Below are 27,231 nucleotides of genomic sequence, written 5' to 3' on the forward strand. Positions count from 1 at the left end.
TCAGGGTCAAACAGGAAACTTACAATATGGGTTAGATATTTAAAAAAAAACAAAACAAAAAAAAAACCAAAAAAAACTGGTGATGTGCCCAGATAAGATACAAGGAAAGAAGCCAGCTTGAATTTATTGTGCATAAGAAAATTTGGCTGTTAATTTCTTTCCACGAGGATTAAAATTTTTAAGATTAATGCAAGCATAAAATTAGTCAACTGTCAATGGTTCAAGAAAATTTGTCATTCAGTATATCATATACTAAACGGTAAAAATATTTAAACCGGATAATTTGGGGAGTAAGCTGTGTGCCCTGGTTGAACAGTGGATTACCTTATGCAATTTAGCTTAGCAATACATAAATTCTAAACTGAAATATCACATTCTGATTTGGAGTATAACTTCATCTCAGTGTTTGCTGAGATAGAGAAGCTTATCAGTAACTTGCCAGCTAATATTAGATAAAGGTCACTACATTAGTACATGGTGTCTGTATGGATAGTTTTATTTCCAACTCAACTGAGCAGATCAGGGCAGGTGTTCCCTGGTTAATTATACAGCTGTTTTCTGGGGAGATCTTGGAAGGTTATTCATGCCCATAGGACTCTTCTGGAGGTTTCTTCCTGCATGGGTTAGCGTGTTCTGTGCAATGTGACTTTGTAATTCTGGCCCACTGCTGGCTGGGTCAGGATGGGCACCTGACAAAGAGAGCCAACTTATACGTCGATCTGTGGCCTGCTCAAAGTTCTGCTTGAAAGGGTCATCTGTATTGCATGGTGTTTGGCTCAGTCAGTCTGGTCCTCTTGGAGTTTGAATGTAAACCATGAAAAGTTGACTGTTAGAAGCAGTAGAAGCTGAAAGACCCACAGGGAGATGGGAGCCATGAGCAGCAGAAGGCATAAAGCAGAGAAAGGCACAAGATAGAAACAGTGGGTGCTGCCGCTGTTCCTGGGGTGACAGCTGGACCAGAGTGGGAGAGCCATGCTCCGAGATGCAGCTCTGCAGGGCTGAGGTTTCTCTCTGCCTCACCTCTCAACATAGCATCCCCGGGGCACCAACCCATTGCTTCTTCACAAGACCCAGGACACCAAACAAAGGCTTAGCTTATTTAACTGACTTATTCTTAGCACAGGTGCACCTGGGAGATGTTGCGGGTTCGGTGCCAGACCCCTGCAGGGAAGCTAATAGTCAATAAAGCGGGTCCAAGGAATGTTTTGGTTTCCCAGTGCGTGCGGGTTACGAGCGCGCTGCGGCGGTCTGCGGGCTGTGCAGTAGCATTACGTCCGCAACGACCACGTGCAGGCCTCGGTTGGACGAGCCCTCCCTGCGAACGTGCTGCCCGCCCCCCGGAGCGGTCAGCGGGTCGGTCTTCCCGCGGGTGGAGGGTGTGGGCGCCGCCGCCGGCCGCTGAGCCCTCCGGGTGCTGGGCGCTGGAGGCTGCTTCAGACCACCGTGCGGTTCGCCGCCCCGACGGCTCGCCCGTCACGCGCGCTTTCTCCGCGGCGGCCGCGGCCGCCCGGGGGCCCTTCACCCCCCAGGACAGCTGCCTTCGGAATGGGAGTCGGTCCTCTCTGGCCCCGCCGCCGCCTCATCAGCCGAGCTGCTGTCCTGTGCTGGCTCCTTCTTCGTCTCCCTTCCCCCCGCCACGCCCGCCCCGGGGAGGGGACTCGGGAAACCCCGTGCTTTGCTCGTCCCGGAGCAGCACCTGCTCGGCCGGGCCCGTTTGCTCCTGAGCTTGCGGCACGTCGGTCCCCGCTTCAGGCCGCGCTCCCCGTTCTGCTCTCCCGCTGCCGCTTTGTCGTCCCGGTTCTAGAGCACAGGCGGAGCCGACGTAGCCTCGTTCTTCAGCCCCCGACGGGTTTCAGGACGGTCCCCGAGCGCCGGCTTCAACTTCAGGTCACCGGCCGCGTTAGCCCCGCACGAGAGGGCGGCCTGTCCTTCGGGGCTTGGCAGCCGGGCGCTGCCTTCTCCTCTCCGGCTGTGGAGGTCCCGGCTGACATCTTCTTCCCAGAGAAGGCTGCTCCGTCTACGCTGAAAATCTGGTGTTTAGCGCGGCCCCCTTCATCGCGTGGCTTAGCTAGACCTTCTGGAAAGCCGGCCGCTTCGCCGCGCTCTGCCGTGTTACGGAGACGGCGTCTTTCCCGGAGCCTCCTGCGCCAGCCTCCGCCAGCGTCAGGTTTCCTTCCGCGGGTCTCCCCTCCCCGCCGCCCTCGACCGGAGGAGAGTCGGGCCTTGCTCTGGATTAGGCTTTGGCTCAAGGGAATGTGTGGCCGGTGTGGGCTCCTGTCCAGACCACTGTCCCCGTCCCCAGGCCAGCGGTAAGGCTGTTTCGCTTTCTTACCCTTCGTGCGTTCGCTGAAGTAGCACTTTTAATTTCCTTTAAGAACGTCTTTGCATTCACAACTTGGCTCACTGTTTGGCAAAAAAGGTCTACCTTTTGGCCTGCCTTGGCTTTTGACATGCCTTCCTCCCTGAGCTTAATCATTCCTAACTTCTGATTTAGAGGGAGAGACGTGCGCTTCTTCCTTTCACTTGAACACATAGAGACCGTTGTAAGGCTATTAGTTGGCTGTTCTTAATATTGTTGTGTCTCCGGGACGAGGCCGACCTGCGGAGAGGGGGTGGGGCGGTCAGTGGAGCCTTCAGAACGCACACCGTGTGTCTTAAGTTCGCCATCTTGTGTGGGCGTGATTTGTGGCACCCACCTACGATCACAGTGCTAACAGCAAAGACCACCAATCACCATAGCAAATATAATAATGAAATATTTGAAATATTGTGAGAATTATCAAAAAGTGACTTTTGGTATCACTGAGTGAGCTTGGTACAGTGTTCGCCGTGGGTGTTGTCAGTATTTAGCCAGGATACGAACGGAGGGAGAGATGGGGGGAACCAGTGAGTACTACAGGCAAGAAAAATATTAGGGGGTCGGGTAACTAAAAATCTGTAAAATTGAATATATTGTAGAATTTATGACAGTTCATTACTTTTCAAATTTTGGATTGTGTAAGTAGATTTCCATTAGACAAGAATTGTTGATTGTGACAGTGGTCAACATTTCATAATTTTATTTTTTTCCCTCATGAGCCTCTTTCCCCATTTAAGTAATTTGGCTGCAAATAGGGTAAAGAGCAGAGGCAGTGAAGCTTACTCACCATTGGGATGTAAATTGATACAGCCACTGTGGAAAACAATACAGAGTTTCCTCAAACTTAAATATAGAAATACCATATGATCCAATCAGCCCATTATTGGGTATTTACCGGACAACTAAGATACTAACTCAAAAAGATATACGTATTCCTCTGTTTATTGCAGCATTACTTACAACAGCAAAGGATGAGATCGTGTCATTTAAGACAACATGGATGCACCTAGAGGGTATTATGCAAAGTGAAATAAGTCAGACTGAGGAAGACAAATACCATTATGATTCCACTCATAAGTGGAATCTAAAAACAGAATCAAATCAAACTAAAACAGAATCAGATCGATAGATACAGAGAACAAATTGATGGTTGCTGGAGCAGGGGTGGAGGGAGGGGGATAGGAGTTCGGACAAACTGGATGCAGGGGAGAGGGAGACACAGCCTCCAGTTATGGAATGATTAAGTCATTGGAATAGAGGGCATAGCATAAGGAAAATGTGGTCAATGGTACTGTAATAGCAATGTAACAGGACAGATGGTAACTACACTTACGGTGAACATAGCATGATGTATAAACTTGTCAAATCACTAGTACACCAGAAACCAGAAACGAATGTAACATTGTGTGTCAACTATCCTCAAAAAATAAAAAAAATAAAAATTACTCACCATTACTAAGTAGGTCCATACAATCAAAGGCTTAACCTTTGATTCAGGCTTCTTTTCAGGCTTCTAAAGGCACTGTGTCTTAGTCTGTTTGGGCTGTTATAACAAAGTGTCATAGATGGGGTGGCTTACAAAAATAGATTTATATCTCGTAGTGCTAGAGGCTGGAAGTCTGCATTCAGGTTACCAGCATGGTTGGGTGAGGACCCTCTTCTGGGTTGCAGATTTCTTATTGTATACTCATGTGGTAGAAGAAATAATAAAACTCTTGGGGGCACCTGGGTGGCTCAGTTTGTTAGGCATCTGGCTCTTGATTTCAGCTAAGGGTGATGATCTCAGGGTTGTGAGATCGAGCCTCATGTAGGGTTCCATGCTGGGCAGGGAGCCTGCTTAGGATTTTCTTTCTCCCTCTGCCCCTCCCCCACTGCACACATGCTCTTGCTCTCTCTAGAAAATAAATAATAATAAAATTCTTGAAAATCCATTATCCAGAGGCAATCACTATTAGTGCTTTGGCATCATGCATTTCTAGACTGACTTCTAATCACATGTCTATCTATAGCCTAAAAAATGAAATACTGTCCATACCACATATGCATCTTTCTTTGACAAATATGCACCCGTCTCCATAACTTAGTATTCCATGGTATGACTGACTGTATCATGATCTACGAGAATAACAGTTTATGGAGCTTTTACTGGATTCCAACTGCGTTATATGCATTATCTCAACTAATCCGCATGCCAGCGCTATGGGCATAGGTATGATTTGGTATCCTCACCTAACAGAAAACTGAGGCTTAGGGCTGTCAGCCTGATAGAGTGCATGTCCATCAAGTGCATGCTAGAATGTCAGGAGTCTGACTCTAGCACCCGCACTTCTAACCACTGTGCTTTTGTGCTTTCTACCTTTGAGCACTTTGGTGGCTTCCAGAAAGACATATGCCAACCGTTATTTTGGTATGAATGTAATTTATCAAATCTGATAAACATTAAATTTCATGGAACATGTTTTTAAAGTAAAAGCAATCAAATTTTATGCCTTTCCCACTGACATTTAATAAACTCAAGTTAGAATGTATGCTGATTCTGTTCTTGGTGGGATTGCTGTGTTCATTCTCTCCGCTCCCCTCCTGTAGTCAAACCTTCCCGGGTTTGGGAGACCACGTGGTTCTAAGGCAGCTCTGCCTCACAGAGGCCTCTGGCTGAGTTCCTCAGCTCCTGGCAGTGTCTCTTCCTCTCCAGGCTTAGCCTCGAGGGGCAGTGCCACCCAGGAGTTGAAGGCACAGTGCCTTTCCTCCCCAGACCCTGTTTTAGGGCCTCTATGCCACCCCATCGCTTATGCCTTCCCCCATGCCCCGAAGTCATGCTGTAAGTGCTGCGTAAGACCCAGTGTGCCCCTTTCCCTAGTCGGAAAGTGGTCACTCCCACTTGCCCAAGAGCAAAGCACCGCTCCTTGCAAAGGTTATTTCTAGCAACTGCTAGCTAGGTGTAACTTGAACCCAATACAGTACTTCTCCTGGAAGCAGAGCGAGTTCCTAAGCTGGTAAAGCAGACCTCCCACATTGTTTGATTGCGATGCTAAATGAAATTGGCAGATATTTTCCAATTTGATTCAGATTATCTCGGAGAAATGGCCAGTTTAATCCGGCTTTCCTCAGATGATGCTCTAATGGCACTCTCGTTGAGGCTTCTAAATGTGTTATGTCAGCTGGCAGAAATCTAGGAAATATACTTAGAAGGGGGACAAATTGATTCTAGTCCCCGGAGGGATCAGTACACACTTAAAAATTCAGAGTGTTCAAACAAGAGCACAGGTAACCCTAGGAGGGTGCAAAAGCTTTCCAAGAGACACACAAGAACAGGTAATTTAAAGAGGATCAAATTCCAGATTTTCAACTTTAATGTATACTATTTCCTACATGGGTCTGCCTGGGAATATGCCCGAGTTCATTGTAGTTCTTTTCCCACTTTACGGAAGTCGGGTAGACCCTTCACCAGTCCTAAATCTTACCAGGTCACACTGTCCTGGGCATACAAAATATTGGAGCCCCATGTAAAGGGAAAAACTCCTTTAGTGATTAATGGAAATGTCACAGACCCTTAGAACTTTGTATATTCTTTTTTCTCATACATGTTCACGTTAAGATTGAAGGCTGGTGTTCAGTGAGGTATTTGGGCCTGAGTAGAGATGTTCAGAAATAATATGGGGAGGGGTGGTAAGAACAACAACTTTTCATTTACTTTCCTTTTCCAATCCCTGGACTGGTTAACATAAATCAGTTCTGAAGGAGAGTTTTATGAGAGCAAAGCAATGAGAGTGTCGACAAGAAATAATATCCCCCATGGGGCACCTGGGTGGCTCAGTCGTTAAGCATCTGCCTTCGGCTCAGGTCATGATCTCAGGGTCCTGGGATCAAGCCCCACATCGGGCTCCCTGCTCAGCGGGAAGCCTGGTTCTCCCTCTCCCACTCCCCCTTGCTTGTGTTCCCTCTCTCACTGTGTCTCTGTACAATAAATAAAATATTAAAAAAAATAATATCCCCCAAAACCAGCTTTGGAAAAAAAAAAAAAACCTCATCAGAACATAATTGTTTTCAATTTCTCTCATTATTCATCTCTCAACTCTTTCATTAATTAGAAAGAAAAGACTTTGAAATAGCCAGAGTAGTATGATAGTTAAGCTGATTCCATTAAATGTAGCTGAAAACATTTCTTAAACCACCAAAATTTTCAATATACATTGGATAGAAACTAAGGATAAAACTTTTATATTTCTTTCACAGTTGGTATGCATTGTTCAAAAATGTTAAAACCCCTTTTATCAAATCATCATGAAATACATGTACCTCAATCATTTTAATTTCTTCTTTTAAAATGTTTAAAATTTCCTACTTCCAAAGAGCAAAAAATAGAATTACATGCTAGCTGCTTGACCGATTAGTGCTAGTGTTATGTAGTCATACTTTTCTCTTTCACCAAATACATGGGAAAATTTTGATCATATCTAACAAAGTTTTTTTTAAATGTGTGATTCTTTTAATTTAATTTGAAAATTTTTTATTCCAGTATAGTTAATATGCAGTGTTAAATTAGTTTCAGGTGTAAAATATAGTGATTCAACAATCTATGTATTACTCAATGCTCATCAACATAAGTGTACCTTTTTTTTTTTTTTTTAAAGAGAGAACATACACACAGATGGTGGGGAGAGGCAGAGAGAGAGGGAGAGAGAGAATCTTAAGCAGGCTCCACATCCAGCATGGAGCCCCACATGGAGCTCAGGTTCACAACCCTGAGATCATGACCTGAGTCAAAATCAAGAGTCCGAAGCTCAATGAACTGGGCCTCGAGGGGCAGTGCCACAGGATAAGTGTATTCTTAATCCCCTTCACCTATTTTACCCAACCCCTCCCTTCCTCCCCTCTGGTAAACATCAGTTTAGGGGCGCCTGGGTGGCTCAGTCGTTAAGCGTCTGCCTTCAGCTCAGGTCATGATCCCGGGGTCCTGGGATCGAGCCCCGCATCAGGCTCCCTGCTTGGGCGGGAAGCCTGCTTCTCCCGTCTCCCACTCCCCCTGCTTGTGTTCCCTCTCTCGCTGTGTCTCTCTCTGTCAAATAAATAAATAAAATCTTTAAAAAAAAAACAAAAAAAAAAAACAAAAAAAAAACACATCAGTTTATTCTCTATAGTTAAGAGTCTGTTTTTTGGTTAGTCTCTTTTTTTCATTTTGTCTCTTTCATTTGTCTCTTCATTTGTTTTGTTTCTTACATTCCACATATGAGTGAAGTCATATGGTATTTGTCTTTCTCTGACTTTTTTTCACTTAGCATTATACTCTCTAGCTTCATCCATGTTATAAATGGCAAGATTTCATTCTTTTTATAGATGAATAATATTCCATTATATATATAATATACTACAACATCTTCTGTATCCATTCATCTATCGATGGACACTTGGGCTGCTTCCATAATTTGGCTATTGTAACTAATGCTGCAATAAACATAGGGGTATGTATATCCTTTTGATTTAGTGTTTTTGTATTCTTTAGGTAAATACCCAGTAGTGTGATTACCCCCTGGATCATATGGTAGTTCTATTTTTAACTTTTTGAGAAACTGTCATACTATTTTCCACAGTGGCTGTACCAGTTTGCATTCCCAGTTTGCACGAGTGTTCCTTTTTCTCCGCATCCTCGCCAACACTTGTTTCTTGTGTTTTTGATCTTAGCCATTCTGACAGGTGTGAGATGATAGCTCATTGTAGTTTTAATTTGCATTTCCCTGACGATGAGTGGTGTTGAGTGTCTCTTCATGTGACTGTTGGTCATCTGTATGTCTTCTTTGGAGAAATTCCTGTTCATGTCTTCTGCCCATTGTTTAATGGGGTTATTATTTTTTTTTGGTGTTGAGTTGTATAAGTTCATATATTTCAGATACTAACCCTTTATTAGATACATCATTTGCAAATATCTTCTCCAATTCAGTAGGTTGTCTTTTAGTTTTGTTGATTGTTTCCTTTGCTGTGCAGAAGCACTTTTTTTTGATGTAATTCCAGTAGTTTTTGCTTTTGTTTCCCTTGCTTCAGGGACATATCTAGAAAGATGTTGCTATGGCCGATATCAGAGAAATTATTGCCTGTGCTGTCTTCTAGGATTTTTATCGTTTCAGGTCTCACATTTAGGTCCTTAATACATTTTGAGTTTACTTTTGCATATGGTCTAAGTATTTTGTGTATGATCTATTTCATTTTTTTGCATATAGCTGTCCAATTCTCCCAATACTATTTGCTGAAGAGACTTTTTCCTATTGCCTATTCTTTCACCCTCTGTCAAAGATTAATTGAAAATATAGTTGTGGGTTTATTTCTGGGTTTTCTGTTCATTCCGTTGATCTGTGTGTCTGTTTTTGTGCCAGAACCATGCTGTTTTGATCACTACAGCTTTGTAATATAACTTGAAAGCTGGAATTGTGATACCTCCAACCTTGTTTTTCTTTTTCAAGATTGCTTTGGCTATTTGGAGTCTTTTGTGGTTCCATACACATTTTAGGATTGTTTGTGAAAAATGCTGTTGGTATTTTGATAAGGAGTGCATTAAATTAGTAGATTGCTTTGGGTAGTGTGGAATTTTAACAATGTTTTTTCTTCTGATTCATGAGTGTGGAATATCTTTCCATTTGTTTGTGTTGTCCTTAGTTTCTTTCATCAATGTTTTATAGTTTTCAGAGTACAGGTCTTTTACCTCCTTCGTTAATTTTTTCCTAGGTATTTTTTTTTTTTTTTGGGTGCAATTGTAAAAGGGATTGTTTTCTTAATTTCTCTTTCTGCTGTTTCATTATTTTCATATAGAAATGCAACAGATTTCTGTATCCTGTGATCTTACTGAATTCATTAATCAGTTCTAGTACTTTTTTTTGATGGAGCCTTTCGGGTTTTCTATATATAGTATCATGTCTTCGGCAAATAGTAAAAATTTTACTTATTCCTTACCAATCTGGGTGCCTTTCATTCCTTTTTCTTGTCTGATAGGTGTGGCTAGGACTTCGGGTATGATGTTGAATAAAAGTGGTGAGAGTAGACATCCTTGTCTTGTTCTTGACCTTAGGGGAAAAGCTTTCAGCTTTTCACCATTGAATACTGATGTTAGCTATGTTTTTTATATGTGTCCTTTATTATGTTGAGGTATGTTCCCTCTAAACCTACTTTGTTGAGGGTTTTTATCATGAATGGATGTTGTACTCTGTCAAGTTCTTTTCCTGCATATATTGAAACCATATGGTTTTTATCCTTTCTCTTATTGATGTGATGTATCACACTGATTAATTTGCAAATAATGAACCACCCTTGTTTCTTGGGAATAAATTCCACTTGATTGTGGTGAATGATTTTTTTAATGTATTGTTGGATTTGATTTATTATTATTTTGTGAAGATTTTTACATGTATGTTCATCAGAGATATTGGCCTGTACTCTCTCTCTCTTTTTTTTTTTTTTGTAGTGTCTTTATCTGATTTTGGTATCAGGGTAATACTGGCCTACAGGAGGAATTTGGAAGTTTTTCTTCATCTTCTATTTTTTGGAATAGTTTGAGAAGACTAGGTATTAACTCTTCTTTAAAATGTTTAAATGTTTGGTAGAATTCACCTGTGAAGTGGTTTGGTACTGGATTTTTGTTTGTTGGGAGTTTTTTGATTACCAATTCAAGTTCATTGCTGGCTATTCAAATTTTCTGTTTCTTCTTGATTCAGTTTTGGGAGGTCATATGCTTCTAGGAATTTATCTGTTTCTTCTAGGTTGTCCAATTTGTTGGCATATAATTTTTCATAATATTCTCTTACAATCTTTTGTGTTTCTGAGGTGTTGGTTGTTATTTCTGCTCTCTCATTTCTAATTTTGGGTCCTCTCTCTGTCATCATCACTGTCGTCATTGTGGTCTTCTTTTCCCCCTCCTCCCCCTCCTCCCCCTCCTCCTCCCCCCCCTCCTTTTGTGAGTTGGCTAAAGGTTTATCAGTGTTGTTGATTTTTTCAGAAACCAGTTCCTGGTTTCATTGATCTGTTCTATTGTTTTTTTTTTTTTTAAGTTTCTATTTTGTTTATTTCTATTTCTAATCTCATCTTTATTGTTTCCTTCCTCTTATTGGTTTTGGGTTTTATTTGTTTTTCTAGCTCCTTTAGGTATAAGGTTAGGTTGTTTATTTGAGATTTTTCTTCTTGAAGTAGGCCTGTTGTTGTAAACTCTTAGAACAGCTTTTACTGCATCCCAAAGATTTTGGACTGTTATGTTTTCATGCCTTCATGTATTTTTTTTATTTCCTCTGATTTCTTGGTTGACCCATTTGTTGTTTAGTAACATGTTGATTAACCTCCATGTATTTGTGCTCTTTCCAGATTTTTCCCTTGTGGTTGATTTTTGCTCGATAGCATTGTGGTCAGAGAAGATGCATGGTATGGCTTCAGTCTTTTTGAATTTGTTGGGACTTGTTTTGTGACCTAATATGTCGTCTGTTCTGGAGAATGTTCCATGATGCACTTGAAAAGAATGTGTGTTCTGTTGTTTTAGGATGGAATGTTCTGAATATGTCTGGGTCCAATGTGTCATTCAAAGCCACCGTTTCCTTGTTGATTTTCCATTTTGATGATTTGTCCACTGATGTAAGTGAGGAGTTAAAATCCCCTACTGTTACTGTATTACTATCGATTACTTTCTTGTGTTTGTTAGTAACTGCTTTATATATTTGGTGCTCCCATGTTAGGTGCATAAGTATTTACAATTGTTCTAGCTTTTTGTTGATTGTTCTCTTCATGATTATATAGTGTCCTTTGTCTCTTGTTACAGTCCTTGTTTTAAAAGTTTATTTTGTCCAATTTAAGTATTGCTATCCTGGCTTTCTTTTTCACATGTCTGTGCATGATAAATGCTTCTCCATCCCCTCACTTTCAATTTGCATGTGTCTTTAGGTCTGAAATGAGTCTTTTGTAGGCAGCATATAGATGGGTCTTTTTTTTTTTTTTAAGATTTTTATTTATTTGACAGAGAGAGACACAGCAAGAGGGGGAACACAAGCAGGGGGAGTGGGAGAGGGAGAAGCAGGCTTCCCGCCGAGCAGGGAGCCCGATGTGGGGCTCGATCCCAGGACCCTGGGACCATGACCTGAGCCGAAGGCAGACGCTTAATGACTGAGCCACCCAGGCGCCCCTGTCTTGTTTTTTTTAATCCATTTTGTCACCCTATGTCTTTTGGTTGGAGTGTTCAGTCCAGCTACATTCAGAGTAATTACTGATAGACTGATAGATATGTATTTATTGCCATTTTGGTGCTTGTCTTATGGTTGTTGGGTGTTTTTTTTTTGGGGGGGGCTTATGGTTATTTTAATAGTTCTTCTCTGTTCCTTTCTTTACTTGCTCTTTCCTTTCATGATTAGTTGGATTTCTTGAGTGATATACTTGGATTCCTTTCTTTTTATTTTTTGCTGGGTTCTCTTTATATCTCTTGCTGGTTTTTGATTTCTGTTACCATTAGGTTTGTAAATAACATCTTCTGCATATAGCGGTCTATATTAAGCTGATAGTTGCTTAAGCAGGAATGCATTCTTACTTCCCCCCACCCCCACATTTTAGGTTTATGGTGGCATAGTTTACATCCTTTTATTTGGTGAGTCCCTTGACTGATTTTTACAGATAGACTTATTTTTACCGCTTTTGTGCTTCCTACTTTCTTTACTCTTTTTTTTTTTTTTAAGATTTTTATTTATTTATTTAACAGCGATAGAGAGCACAAGTAGGCAGAGCGGCAGACAGAGAGAGAGGGAGAAGCTGGCTCTCCACCGAGCAGGGAGCCTGATGGAGGGCTCGATCCCAGGACCCTAGGATCATGACCTGAGCTAAAGGCAGCTGCTTAACTGACTGAGCCACCCAGGCGCCCCTCTTTACTCTTTCTTATGGTCTTGCTTTTCCACTCAGAGAATCCCCTTTAACATTTCTTATAGGGCTGATTCAGTAGTCCTGAATTTCTTTAACTTTTGTTTGTCGGGGAAACTCCTTATCGCTCCTTCTATTCCTTCTTTATCCTTCTTCCAGCCTTGCTGGAATAGAATATTCTTGGCTGCAGATTTTTTTCTTTCATTACGTTGAATATAGCATGCCACTTTCTTCCGGCCTGAAAAGTTTCTGCTGAAAAATCAGCTGATAGCCTTATGGGGTTTCCCTTGTATGTAACTGTTTTCTTTCCTCTTGCTGCTTTTAAACATTTCTCTTTATCACTACTTTTGCCATTTTCTTTCTTTATTTATTATTACTATTTTTAAAGATTTTCTTTATTTATTTGACAGAGAGAGACACAGCGAGAGAGGGAACACAAGCAGGGGGAGTGGAAGAGGGAGAAGCAGGCTTCCCGCCGAGCAGGGAGCCCGATGTGGGGCTTGATCCCAGGACCCTGGGATCATGACCCGAGCTGAAGGCAGACGCTGAACGACTGAGCCACCCAGGCGCCCCGTTTTTTTAATTTTTATTTATTTAAAGATTTTATTTATTTATTTGACAGAGAGAGACACAGTGAGAGAGGGAACACAAGCAGGGGGAGTGGAAGAGGGAGAAACTTTTGCCATTTTAATTTCTATGTGTCTTGGTGTGGACCAGCTTGGGTTGATTTTGCTGGGGGATCTCTTCACTCCTGGATCTAGAATACTGTTTCCTTCCTCAGATTTGAGATGTTTTCAGCTATTATTTCTTCAAATAAATTTTCTGCCCCCTTTCCTCTCTTTTCTCCTTCTGGGGTATCCATAATGTGAATGTTATTATGCCTGATGGTGTTGCTGAGTTCCCTAAGTCTGTTCTCATTTTGCATAACTTTTTTTTTCTCTCAACTGCGCACAACTTTTTTTTTCTGCTCAGCTTGATTACTTTCCATTACTCTGACCTCCAGGTCACTGATTTGGTCTTCTGCTTCTTCTCGTCTACTATTTATTCCATCTAGTGTATTTTTAATTTATTTCTTGTGTTCTTTATCTCTGCTTGGTTCTTTTGGTTGAGGGCCTCACTGAGGTCCTCCACTCTTTTTTCAAGTCCAGTGAGTATCTTTATGATCATTATGTTAAATTCTCTATCAGGCATATTCCTTATTTCCATTTCATTTAGGTCTCTTGCTGTGATTTTGTCCTATTCTTTCATTTGGGACATATTCCTCTGGCTCTTCATGTTATCTAACGCTGTGTCTCTTTCTGTGTGTTAGGAAGATCCTCTATGTCTCTTGCTCTTGAAAGTAGTAGCCTTCTGAAGAAGTCCTTTTGTGCCCTGCAGTACAGTGTCTCCTGTTCACCAGAACCTGGTTCTTCAGGGGTGTCTCCTATGTGTGTTGCATGTATCCCGCTGTTGTGGCTGAGCTGCTTTTTCCCTTAGTCTGGTCATCTGCAGTGGCTCACTTTGCCTGTTGTGGGCAGTGTTTGGTCCCTGTGGTGTTAGTGGGCCATTCTGGGGCCACCTGAGGTTTGAGTTGAGTCATACCAGGTGTTTGAAAGATACAGTAGCACCGAAATGCAGGGTGCTTTCCCTGTGTTGTGCCCTGAGAAGTTTTCCTTGGTGGGTAGGGCCTGTAGTCAGACCCGCTGTCTGCCCCCCAGGCCACTGCTGGAGCGGCAGTCTGACTGCTGTGTGTGGTTATCTTTTCCTCTTCCCAGGGCAGGGGTCACTTTGGAGTGGTGCTGGCCTCTGTTGGAGCTGCTTACATATTGCCAAGCTTGTGGTACTGCTTTGGAGGGGCTCTGGCCAAGAGCATATTGGAGGGGGTAGATCTGCCACATTCACAGGACGAGATGCACGGTGTTTGCGAGGTTTGCGCGTAGGTCCGCTGCGAGAGGGAACCTGTCACTAGCGGAACTGAGGCCGGCTGGCTTGGAGGGGGTGGCTCAGCAGAGCAAGTGGGGGGTGGGGGAGGTGCGGTGTTATCAAGGTTTGCCAGCCGCTGGTCTTCTAGGGGAGGGGACCCAGAGCCCCAGGACTGAGGCAGTCCTGGTTGAAGGGGGCAGATCTGCCACTTCATGGGGGTGGGGAGGTGGAGGATGGAGGGTGAGGGGTGGCCTGGGGCTGTGCTATTAGCAAGTAAGGCAGCAAGTGTTGGCGACTTTCCCGAAGGTGGCCGTGTGTTTGCCCTGGGGGCGCGGCGGAGGGAAACGGTGCCAGCCAGCTCCTCTGTTCCTGGAGGAGTTCCCCCAGTGATCCCTGAGACGAGTAACAACGCTCCCTCTGGTATGCCCCAGGCGTTTTTCAAACTGCCGCCTCTCTGCGGTATCTCCGGGGTCGTTTGTGGTGCTTTCTTTCTAAGCGTGGGGCCTCCGTTTCCTCTTGCCCTCCAGGCTCAGAGCCGAGCCTGCTGATTTTTTAAATTCCAGGTTTTAAGTCCCCCTGGTTGTAAGAACTCATGAAATTATACAGAAAAATTGAAAGTAAAATTGGGAAAAGGATAAACCAAATACCAGCTGAAAGAAACCCTGTGAAGCTGCATTGACATAAAATAAAATAGGTTTTAAAGCAGAACCGTTACTGTGGATAGAGAGTCTCTAAAGAATTATGAAAGCTTTTGTTCACCAGGAACATATTACAGTTCTTAACTTTTACGTAACCAGTAACATTCTGTTCATGCAAAATATGTTAAGCAAAACTTGGCAGAATTGCAAGGAGAAATTGAAATCATATAGGATATTTTAATACCTTTTAGTAGTTGATAGGTGAAGTCATTTTTAACAATCAGTAAGGACAGAAAAGATTTGAATGGCAGAATTAACAAAGTTGTTCCATGACCACCTGTAGGACATTGCTTTCAACAAAAGAAAAGAAATATACCTTCTTGTCAGACACGTATAAGCCATTTATGAAAATTGACCATGTAGAGGGTCATAAAGCAAGTTTCAACACATTTCCAAGAACAACTGTCGACGACATTCTCTGACCACAATGCAATCAAGCTAGAAATCAATAACAAAACATAGAGAACCCCATCCATTTGGAAAGTAGGAGATATACTTCTGCATAATTCATGGGTCAAAAAGAAATCATAAAGAAAATTAGAAACTATTTAAACTGATAATAAAAAATGCTACAAATGGAGGCATATGGGATGCCATAAAAGGGAAAAAGTTAACCTTAAGTGCTTACATTGGAACAACAAAAGAAGGCTGAACATTACTGAGTTTAGTGACCCATTTAAGAAGTTAGAATAATATAATAAAGTTAAGGAAAGCAGAAGGAAGGAAAAATAAAGAGCTGAAGTGAAGGATACAGAAAACAGAATTAAATATTATTTTTTAAGATTTTATTATTTGACAGAGAGAGCAGAAGTGGGGGGTGGGGGCAGCAGAGGGAGAGGGGCAGGGAGGGGGTTTCAGCCAGGGCCATACAGGGTGTGGGGGGGGCGGATGGGTGGGTGGGGGGCAGTCTGGGCCCTGCGGGGCGGGGCGGGGCGGGGCTTTTTCAGGAGGACAGGGGTGGAGTCAGGCTGGATGAGGACGCAGGGCAGCCGGAGGGTCAGACTGTGCGGGACTGCTGGGGGGCGGGGTGCTCACAAGGGACTTGAGCAAGAGGCTGGGGGAGCTGATGGTAGCTGGAGGAGCAGGGCTGCCCCCAGGTCCGTGTTCTTTGACCCAGTGATGGCCACCTGAAAATGGCGGTGGGTCTGCAGGAGGGTTCAAAGCCGCAGACGAAGCTTCTGGTGGGGGTGGGGGTGGTGGGGAGGCCGGCGTGTCATTTCTCTGCCCTGCAGGCTGTGCTCCCTGATGGCTCACACTGTCATCTTAGTTTCACCAGCAGAAGTGGGGAGCACGCTTCCTCCAGGCAATTCGCAAATAATAGAAGTACACACTGTTCTCTTTTAAAAACTGTTTACAGTTCTTAAAAAAAGCTTATTTCAAAAAACAGCATTTGGGTCAACTAATTTATAGTATAATAAATAGAACCATCAGGTGCACAAGTATAATGAACAAATCTTAATTATTCATCACTAAGTGTTGTCTAGAGGTGTCTGAAATCTATAATATGGTTACTTTTGAAGACAACTTTCCTTTCAATGTGCTAAGAATAGGAGTGTGCCCTATTTCTAACAAATGGTTTCACGGTACCAGAAAATGAACCTCTGTCGCCATCCGAGAAATCACATGTCTGCTTTTTTATTCTCAGTTATATCTTTCCTTTTGCATATTTTAATTTTAATATGTCTAGGCTAAGAGAAAATTACTTTTTAAAAGGAAAGCAAATGGCTTACTTTTGTAAAAATCTTTTGGTAAAGTTTTGAAAAACAACTTTTTATTATGGACCATTTCAAGCACCTGCTAGGTGCCCGGCTTTGTCACGGCCATCAGTCTGTCCCTGTTGTCACATGGCCTCCAGTCATTGGATCAGGGCCTGCCCTACTCAGTGACCTCACTGAGCCTGATCACATCTGCAACGACCCTGTTTCCAAATCAGGCCACATTCCCAGGTACTGGGGGTGAAGACTTCAGCGAATCTTTTTGGGGGACACAATTCAACCCGCAATAGCTGTTTAGAACTGGGATTAAGAGCATGGGCTTTGGAATGAGGCCTGTTACCAAGTCCCAAAGTCCTCGAATTCCAAGTGGTACCAGCCTGGCCAGGTTACCACGTCGGGGCCGATAAAGTCTACCTCAGATGTTGTGTGAGGATCAGAGAGCGCGTGCACAGGCCCCAAAGAGCGCCTGGCAGGAAGCGCACCCACTAGTTTGTAGCTTCTCCTCCCTCTTTTCCTTTGCGTTATTGTTTGTGGTGCTACTAGTTATTAATAGAATGTGGTCGAAGCAGCCTCATCCAGAAGGCAAGACCGCAGTGAGACTTGGAGGGGCGGTGAGGGAGGTGGCTGAGCTGAAATTGGGGCCGGGGGCCGGCGGGGGGCTGTTCCAGGGAGAGAAAATCGCGGGAGCAAAAACCCTAAGATGCTGTGATGTTGCCCTACTTTTAAAATTTTCACCCTGTGCTCTGCTACAGCTCCTGACGGCCGAGATTTGTCGTGTTCACAGATGTGGCAGTGTCCGGCCCATGATAGGTGCTTTGTGCACAGCATAATAGTTGCTAAATAAATTAATATTGAATTCTGATCACTACTAAACAACTATTCTCTTTGTTGTGGTTCTGGAAAGTAACAGGGATGACATCATTCCAGGCTGGTTTATTGGAAATCCCCCAACCAGGGACCATCCACCTGCCCCACCTTCCACCTGCCAACTCCTTCCACCTGCCACTTCTGATTACGAATTATCCCAAGGGCTGTTTCTCAAATAGCACTTTTTTTTTTTTGGAATTTTCTGGAAATTGTTTCAGCTGTTAAAAAAGAAGACAAGGTGCAAAGAAAGATGGTATATGGGAATTCTCAAAATATGGAATGGCTGCTTCTGGATTTTAAGAGGGTCAGGAGTGAGCTTATCAAATCCTCTGCGTCTCTGGAGGTGTGAAGGGCTGTCTTGGTGCCCATGTCTCTCTGGGCTTTCCCACTCCCAGCTCCTGAAGCCAGCCTCATTTTTGTCTCTGAACAGGCGTGGCTGTCCTTCTCTCCAGTCTCTTCCCACGGGAAGGGAGCTTGGCCCTTGTGCTGTTCCATGCTCTACTATCCCAACCAACTGGGGCAGCCCTCTCCTGTGACCGCTCACGGGCGGTGGGGGGTCTGCGGGCATCGACGTCCCCGCCTCTGCGAAGGAAGTGCCCTTGGTGTTAGAAGGGGAGCAGGGCGCACGCCCTCAGGAGCCTGCCTTCAGAACTCAAACGTTAAAGCATAAGGCAGAGAAGGGGGCTGCCTCGGAATTTATAGATGACACTCCATATTCTGTGGCGCCTCTCTACCTTTGTGAAGTAACCTGGCAATTTAGGGGAACGGCTTCACGTGCTTGGACCTTGTCACCAGCCCCGATCCTAGTGGATATACTGGCTGTTACCGACCACTCATCAAACGCTGGACGGACATTCAGGAAGCACCTCTCGGGCCCAGAGATGAGCCAGTGTAAGAGTATGGAGACGAGTGGGGTACCCTTCCCTTCCTTGAGGGACTCGGGGGGACCGCGGCATCAGTGAGGACAAGGCCTGCTACTAACAGTGGCAGGTCCTTCCACGTTCAGGGAGTACTCTCACACGTGGCAGTATGCGTGCGCACACATGTTTGTCCATCGCAGTAACTGGACGGAGAGAAAAGCCAGGTCAGGAAAGACGAGGGGTTTTACAACAGTTTCCTGGTGTGCAGGGCAGGACTGAGAAGCACATCTTCTGTCCCCAGGTGCCAGGGGGCCTCCAGCAGCACCCTCCACCATCCAGGAAGGAGGCAGGGTGGACCAGGCTTCCGGAAGTGTGGCTCGCCATTGTCGGAGGGGGGAGGTATCCATCTGTGAGCTGGGGAGAGTCCTGCGAGCCTCCACGGTGGAGGTAGCTTTTGATTTGGCCCCAGAGAGAGCGGTTGAATGTCTGCAGGTGGGAAGCGAGGTGGGGGACGAGCTCAGGCCGGTGGGCAGGTGTGCAAGGCCTGGTGCTTTGAGAAGGGCAGGGAGCGGGTGCATGGGAGGCTCAGCGGGAGGAGAGGGCTGCGGGGGCCTGGTCCCTACTCCCGTGGGGCCTGTGATGGTTTTTGAGCAGTGAAATGAGATGATGAGAGTTTTGTTTTGTTTTTAAGACTTTATTCATTTATTTGAGAGTGAAAGCACGAGCCCGTGGGCGGGGCGGGAGGGGAAGGGCAGAGGGAGAGGGAGAAGCAGACTCCCCACTGAACAGAGCACCTGACGTGGGGCTCCATCCCAGGACCCTGGGATCATGATCTGAGCCGAAGACAGACGCTCAACCCCTGAGCCACCCAGGTGCCCGAGATGATGAGAGTTTTGGTTTAAAAATGCAACTTAACAGCTGTGACGAATGTAAATTGGAAGGGTCAGCTTTTGGGGCTTACCAGTCTGAATGCATTCGAAGGCTGTCAGAAACGCGGCCACTTTATGGACTTTTCAAGGGGCGAGAAGGAGAGGGGAGAGGGGGAGGATTAAAAAGCTCCCAGGAGGTTTGCAGGTTGCCATCATCTCTGCTTCGGGTGTGCGGACAGCGAGTCCCATGTGAGGCGCCTGCGGGGTGTTTTGGAGGAGGTGGTGACTGGGCAGGAGTTCGGGGGCTGGGGCCGTAGATAGAGGTTAAGGTTTCCTGAGCGTGACCCTCTCCCCGGCCCCCTGGCCAGCCCGTGGGGAGGCCTCGCGGCCCGAAGGGAGCTGACCCCATGGCTCGGGGAGCCTTGTTGGCCAGGAAGCCAAAGCAAGGAGGGCGCCGGGTGTGCGTGGGCCACGGGCAGGGGCCTGCTCTCTCTCCTCGGGTCTTTGCTGGCCAGGAGGGCGCCAAGGCTCGTGGGCAGCAGCTTGCGGTTCCCTTGGTCTTTACAGCTGAGGCCGCGGCCCTAAGCAGCCCAGGGCGTGGCTTCGGCCACTTACTTCTCCCAGGCCTCCGCAGCACAGCTTGGAAGAGGCATGAAGGAAGGGAAGGGACCTGTTCCCAGGCACGTGCGCTCAGCTGGCGGGGAGAGGCTCTGCCCCTGCAGGAGGGTCTGAAGCCTTTCTCCCTGGGGCTGGGAGGAGGGGTGTTTACCTGCCTTCTGGGACCGTTGTGGTGACCAGTCTCTGGGTTGCCGGAGCAGGGGGAGGGAGACGGCCAGAAGCTCCTGACACTGGCGAGTGGGGGCAGCTGTGACACCAGTCCTGCATCTCCAACCCCCCAGACGGAGGTGCCCCTTTAGCCTCTGGTGTCAAATGAGAGTAGGTGATTGTGATGCAGGCTTTCCAGAGAGGGAAGTCCATACTTGAAGTCAGAGCAGCGTTTCAGCGAGTCTTGCAGGTTCCCATCTGTGAGTTCTTGGAGGTGGAGGTCAGCAGTATTTCAAGCACGGAAGGTTCTAGAAGGAATTAGGTACCTGGCTTTTCTCCGACCTCCCTGCAGGAAGGATCTTCAATACCTTTGAGAGCCAGGTGATAATTGTACCATGCCCTCGCTCCGGTCGATGTCTAAGGTAAATTCCGTGCAGTGTGCTAAGTCCAAGAAATGAAATCAAGGCTATGTGTATGTAAGTGAAACTTACTTTCCAAGTATTTTCCTCCGGGTTGGAATTTTCTCCTGAAAGTGCTACCATGCAAAGCAATATTCTCTTTTTGGTGAAAGAGCTTTGGAAGGAAATCCTTTGGAATCCACCTGTGGATTATTTTGACTGTCTCCCTTCCAGAAAGGCTGCCTGCTGAGTTTTTTCCCCCCAAAGACAGATGGATTCAGTAAGGAAGTAACAAATGTAACCAAAATACCCAGAAGATTATACTTGTTTAGGGCAGAGTGTCTAAACTCATTCCTTACTGACGTCTTGGGCTGGATACTCTGTGTCGTGGGGACCATCCTCTGTAGCCTCTGTGGCCTCTACCCACCAGATGCCAGTAGTACACGCCCCACCCCCCACCTCTAGTGGTGACAACCGAAAATGTCTCCACTTGGCTACATGTCGCCTAGGCTCCAACATCTCCCCTGGTTGAGAACCAGTGGTTTAAGAGGATTGTCTGCTCATGCATTTCTGTAGGAGAATCTAGGAAATGTCATCGGTTCAGTAAATCTGTTAAGTCTTTTTTCTTAGAGTTTAGAATATAAAACGGTATGGATGCCCGTTTCTGGAACAGATGTGGTTAGTGTTGATACGCTCTTTCATATTTATCACTCACTTGTTCAGAAGCCTTTGGGTGCCATGAGCTCCTCGGTGTGAGGGTCACGGGGTGGGTGGGGGGCAGGGGGCAGGCCCAGCCCGTGGCAGTGAGCGTGCTGCGGAGGGGTCCCCTCGAGCCTCCTGGGGAGCAGGGTGTTGCAAACACCTGAGGGTCATCCAGCAACGGTGCCAAGGTGGATTCTCTCAGGTCACTTGGGCCTTTCCCTTAGAGTCCTTCCTTCTGCTGGCTAAAGTGGCACTTTTCCTTCTTTCTAGAAGGGCACCGAGAGGGCACTTACCAGAACCCAGTCTTTTTTCACTTGCTGGAAACAGCTCCTAGATAACAGCCCTCCGCCTGCTAAGTGGCTGGTCCACTCAGGCTGCTGCGCCGGCTCACACTTGCAGGTGTGTCCCAAACTCTAGTGCGGGGCACGCTTGCACAGCCACACCCTCCCCTTGGGTCGGACGCCGCTGGGTGGGAGTGTGCCTCGTGGGGGGGGGAACCCTGAACTCATCTCTGTAAATGGCCCCAGACGGTTTTCTGAAGCAGAACCTACACAGCACTCACCCACGCACGGGGTAGTCGTGCACACTTGTGTGCGCCACACAGACCGGGGGTGGACTGAAAACAGGCGGTTTTGAGTCTCAAAACTGTGCCCTTAGGGGCTTTGTGCCTTTTTTCCTCTCTCCCAAATATTACCCTTAACCTGAGTCACGACCACAGTTGTTTCTACGGGGAAACGGACCCACACGCTCTCATATTCGGCCTCTCAGGAGATGAAAAAAGTCACGGCTTGGTACACGACAACCTGCCCATCAGTTTTTCATTAAATACATTCTGTTTAATAAGGGAGAGAGGTAAAGTTTATGGATCAAGTCATTAAGGGTTTTTCTTCTGATGATGGAAAAAGGGATACGAGAATTCATGTTCTTCATTTGGGGAGAAATACCTGAATGGGAAACTGCGTGTGGATTTTTAATATGTGCTAAAAGACATGGTATTTTAAAGAACTTCTTTAACAAAATGGTCGATAATAAGATTTATTTTAATTTTTCAATCTGCCAAAAAAACCCAAAACAAAAAAAATCAAACTATGCTCATATATATATATGTGTGTGTGTATATATATATATATATATATATACAGTGTCGACATTTTCAGAGCACTTACATTAGGAAACATTGTGTTTCTTTTCAACCATATGACAATACTGTATATGCCACAATAAAATTTACAAAAACAGTCGCATCAGCAGTCATACAAACATCATGATTTTACATTTCAATACACAAGAAAAAAATAGACATCTTCCCGGCACTTTTGTTTCCTCATAACCGCTGCCTGTTTCCAGTCTCCACACGTGCTTTCAGACACTTCAGCTTTTAAAACCTAACAGTGGCTATTTTAGAAGTCCTATCCTCTCCAGATCCAAACTTAAATGAGAAATTTGCCATTTAAAAATACCAACCAATGGTTTATTAATGGGTACGGTGAAGCTTCCCCACCACGATGTGTAAAAAATTGCATGAAAGTAAAAATAAATAAAGCTGTTGTAGAGCAGTTTTGTTTACATCATAGTTCAGAACAGACAAACATAAAACTGTCATTAAAGTTTTATAAAGTAATTATTTATATCCAAATTACAACTGTTCAACAAATCTAATGAAAACAAACTGATTTGGTAAAGGTCCACAGACTTTCACGCCCCAGCACCGTGTGGTTCCAGCTGCCATGGGCCGCGGTGATGACGTATCGCGTGTTCTGACATAAGGCACTAGGTCTGAAGAGGCCATGCACTCGCCTTATGTCATATTACCTGTTACAGACCAGTGAATTCTTTGAAATGAAAAGTAATAAAAATTTCAGGACACAGTGCACTTTAATAACATACAGCATTTGAAATCGTTCAGACAAAGGTCTGAAAATAGTCTTTTAATGCAAGCCTGAATCTTCAAACACATAAACTGTTTCTTATGCTCAGTTTCAATATCACTGGAAAAAATAACCCATCACTAAACCCTGATATACATTCTTAGCCATTCGACTGTCTTCTGTCACGGTCAGTGTTCATGAGGCAAAGCGTGACCCAGAATCTCTGTTCAGGTTCTCCTCCAAGGGCTTCTCCACTCACAGTGGTCATTCTGCTTCCGCCTCCTTCTGTTTGGCACCTGTTGGTAGATGGAGAAATGAAAGTCTCAAAGCAACAGAAAAATACGCCGCAGCTGGGCCTGTCCTACACATAGGAGCAGTGGTCCACCCCATCCCCTGGCTTGGTGGTCTTCACCCATATTCTGCAGTGCCTTGGGAGAATGTTCTAGATGTCGCGAGGCGGGGACAGGAGACGAGCAGGTGGCTCCAAGCGCCTCACCCCCACCTGCAGTCACAGCAGCCCACTTCGAATCTGTGTTACCATGTCAGAAGTTGAAACATGCAAGATTCAGTTTGAAAAAAAAAAAGCGTTCTAGCAGTAGAACTGCTAGAATTTTTAAAAGAAGGAACGCATGTGTTTTAGTGAAGGTGCACAGTATTGCTGTCACACAGGCGAACCTCCTTCCTTGTGCTTCGCTTTACTGCATGTTGCAGAGGAGTCTGTTCTTACAAACTGAAGGTTTGAAGCAACCCTGCATCAAGCCAGTCTACTGGTGCCGTCTGCCAAACAGCCTTTGTTCTGTGTCTGTCACATTCTGGGAATTCTGTGTTTCAAAGTTTTTCATTATTTTACCTGTTATGGTGATCTGCGATCAGTGATCTTTTTCGAAAAGATTTGAGAGAGAAAGATGTGGGGGATGGGCAGAGGGAGAGAATCTTTCAAGCAAACTCCCTGCTGAGCGTTGAGCCCAGTGCAGGACTTCATCCCATGACCCAGGAGATCATGACCTGAGCTTAACCAGCTGAGCCACCCAGGGGCCCCTCAGTGATGTCTGATGTTACTGTTGTAATTGTTGGCACCACGAACCACACACATATAAGACGGCAGCTTAATAAATGTGTGCCTGCTGACTGCTCCACTGACCAGCCTTTTCCCCCGATCCCTCTTCCTCTCCTCGAGCCTCCCAGTCCCTGACACAGTTCAGCAGCAGCCAAAGTAGGAGAGGAGAAGGCAGCGCCCGGCTGCCAAGCCCCGAAGGACAGGCCGCCCTCTCGTGCGGGGCTAACGCGGCCGGTGACCTGAAGTTGAAGCCGGCGCTCGGGGACCGTCCTGAAACCCGTCGGGGGCTGAAGAACGAGGCTACGTCGGCTCCGCCTGTGCTCTAGAACCGGGACGACAAAGCGGCAGCGGGAGAGCAGAACGGGGAGCGCGGCCTGAAGCGGGGACCGACGTGCCGCAAGCTCAGGAGCAAACGGGCCCGGCCGAGCAGGTGCTGCTCCGGGACGAGCAAAGCACGGGGTTGCCCGAGTCCCCTCCCCGGGGCGGGGGGAGACGAAGAAGGAGCCAGCACAGGACAGCAGCTCGGCTGATGAGGCGGCGGCGGGGCCGGAGAGGACCGACTCCCATTCCGAAGGCAGCTGTCCTGGGGGGTGAAGGGCCCCCGGGCGGCCGCGGCCGCCGCGGAGAAAGCGCGCGTGACGGGCGAGCCGTCGGGGCGGCGAACCGCACGGTGGTCTGAAGCAGCCTCCAGCGCCCAGCACCCGGAGGGCTCAGCGGCCGGCGGCGGCGCCCACACCCTCCACCCGCGGGAAGACCGACCCGCTGACCGCTCCGGGGGGCGGGCAGCACGTTCGCAGGGAGGGCTCGTCCAACCGAGGCCTGCACGTGGTCGTTTTAAAATTCCTTGGACCCGCTTTATCGCGATATTCGCTTTATTGCAGTGGTCTGGAACCGAACCCAGTTATCTCTGAAGTGCGCCTGTACACACTTAAAAAAAAGCGTTAGAACGTTTATGGGTATTTGCACGGAACACCTATCTGGCTGTTTCCAAATGGGCCGGTGGGAGCGCTACCATTTTTCTCATCACAGTGGCTTCTCCTGTTTTAGCTTCGGGCACAAGACTTTTGAAAGAGATTAACAACCTATAAAACAAGGGGCTAACGAGTTACAGTACGCTCCTGCTTTCAGATTAGGTACTCACCGGTGGTGTGTGGCGCATATACATAGTTCCTTTGGACAGTCTTAAGTTTTACTTTAGCTGCTGCTAAACTTACTACAGCGAATCGGTGTCCTCAGTGGAGGACTGTCAGCTGTTGAAAAGAATGACCTCTGGTACCTTTTATTTGTGTAACAGTGGATGCTTTCTAAAACTGCCTCTTACTGACTAGTCCGTGAACACCCACCCGACGGCACGGCTCCTGGGTACAGTGCCTCGTCGCGCACAAACCAATTCGTGCATGGTTTTGGTTTCAATTCAGAGAGTCTTTGGAGGGATGCCCGCCTGTGTTGGGCTGCTCGCTCTACAGCTGACTGGGCAGAGGCTACATGAGCTGAGCAGCTTGCCCACACTCAGGCAGCTGTGAGGGCATGCGGGGGATCAGGCACATCGGGCTGCACTCATCTGATGCTTACACAGCACCGTCCCTCACGGTGTGAGCGTCTCAAGGGCTGCTGATCCGAGGCAGGCCGGCCCTGTGTTCCAGGAGAGTTCTGCTCCAAATGTTCACTTGTCATCCAATTAATTAGGAACACGGAGTGTCTTCCCAAACAGTGTTCCACACACTACATTGTAGAGAATTCTAATTCAACTACTATCTTTAGAACATTATTTCTATGGTAACGCACATTTCAAATTCTGGCTGTGAAACAGGGTTCCTCCCCACAGAGCAGTATTAGGGACTTAGAATTTTTTAAAATCTCAAATGTGGATGGAAATGTGAACTCATCCAGCCCAATATTCTCATTTTAAACTTTTCAAAAAATTATTTTAAAGTAATCTCTATACCAATCTGGGGCTTGAACTCACAGCCTCCAGATCAGGAGTCGGACGCTCTAGTGACGGAGCCAGCCAGGAGCCCCAGGCAACATTCTCATTCTTATGGCCTGTGACACGAGGCATAAAGATGATAAAGCACTTGACTTGTTTGCTCTTGAGTTTGTAATGCACAAAGAATCTTGGCCACAGGACAGAGGAGGGCTGAAATTCACCCTGACGCTGTTGGGCACATGTGTGCGTTGGCCCAGGCCCACTGCCCGGGAAAGGGGTGCCTTTTTCTGAAGGTGCCAAGCTATGTGCCTGCAAGGAGGAGTCTGCTCTTGAGGAGGCCTTTTCCCACTGCACATGAGGGAGCTGTGTAAGTTGTAGGTTAGCTTCATCACACTCCCTGGACTGGTCTTGCTCCTCTGCTCGATGTCACGTGTGTGAGGTCGAATACAGCAGTGTGTGTTCATGGTCAGTTCTGTGTGGGGCATTCCACAGAACGAACGTCATGCAATCTGCCGCTTCTGCTAGGTGTTTGGGTTATTTCCAGTTTTGGGTTATTACAAATAATGCTGTCAACAGTCTCACATTCATTTAGTCATTTTATCACTACTTCATGATTATGAAGATTATCGTGAGTTTCAGGTTCCCTAAGAGCTGAAATTGAAAATGACTGTCCAGAGTTTCTGAGCCCGTGGACGGCCCCCAGGTGTTGCTGCTCTCACGTCGTGGATGGGCTGTTTCTCACTGGTGCCACGGATTCCTTTCAGATGGGCATCTTTAGGTTATAAACCAACTGAAACCTAGACTTGGCTAGTTTGGTTTCTGAACTCTGAAAATCAATACTCGAGTATATGGCACACTTCAGACTCTCAGAAGTGACTCAGTCTGCGGTCTTGGCCTGTCTTGGCACAGCTTAGTCCGGCCCCAGGCTGGACTGTTTGTACTTCATGGGGGCGGGAAGGGGAGAAGCAGGGAGGAGAAAGAGGGCTGGTGATTTTCAGACCCTTCAGCCCACCCCTCGCTGTGAAACATGGCACACAGGAGACACCAACCCCTCTTTTTTTGGAGGCCCCTCCCCATCTCCGTGCACGCTCCCTGACTGCAGCGTGAGGGCTTGCTCAGAGTTGATCTGGCAGAGGATGAGGTTAGCCACCAGCGCTGTTTGCTCATTGGTGTAATTTCCAATACACTATTAATGGAAAAAAGTTTGTGTTTAGGTCTTCTGTTTCATATACTCAAAACACAAGTTTTGTTTTTTTTTTTTAAGGGTAGATAATGGTTTCAATAGTTAGAACCCAATGCATTTCCCACCTATGTTTTCCAGAAAATAGTCCTAAAAATAAAGCAAAACTGAAGAGATCTTTGCTTTTAAATGGAAAA

General features: G+C 46.1%; 2 protein-coding genes across 10 annotated transcripts in view; one reads left to right on the forward strand and one right to left on the reverse strand.

Annotated features, from left to right (window-relative positions):
• The first annotated feature begins 838 nt into the window (after positions 1–838).
• LOC113911515 (translation initiation factor IF-2-like) overlaps positions 839–27,231 on the forward strand; it is a 36,026-nt gene continuing 9,633 nt past the window's right edge. The window contains exons 1-2 of one of the 2 annotated variants that reach the window (XM_035723364.1): positions 839–2,309; positions 17,294–17,410. In XM_035723364.1, coding sequence (XP_035579257.1) covers positions 1,546–2,309; positions 17,294–17,300 — 771 coding nt within the window. In that variant the 5' untranslated portion in view covers positions 839–1,545 and the 3' untranslated portion in view covers positions 17,301–17,410. Of the gene's footprint in view, positions 2,310–17,293; positions 17,411–27,231 lie in introns of those variants that run through there. The other variant, XM_035723363.1, reaches the window with a different exon arrangement.
• PRKAG2 (protein kinase AMP-activated non-catalytic subunit gamma 2) overlaps positions 22,030–27,231 on the reverse strand; it is a 254,783-nt gene continuing 249,581 nt past the window's right edge. For all 8 annotated transcript variants that reach the window (XM_027574190.2, XM_027574189.2, XM_027574188.1 and 5 more), the window contains one exon: positions 22,030–23,166. In XM_027574190.2, coding sequence (XP_027429991.1) covers positions 23,135–23,166 — 32 coding nt within the window. In that variant the 3' untranslated portion in view covers positions 22,030–23,134. The remainder of the gene's footprint in view (positions 23,167–27,231) is intronic.

This window comes from Zalophus californianus, chromosome 12, assembly GCF_009762305.2.
Source record: "Zalophus californianus isolate mZalCal1 chromosome 12, mZalCal1.pri.v2, whole genome shotgun sequence".
Taxonomy (NCBI): Eukaryota; Metazoa; Chordata; class Mammalia; order Carnivora; family Otariidae; genus Zalophus; species Zalophus californianus.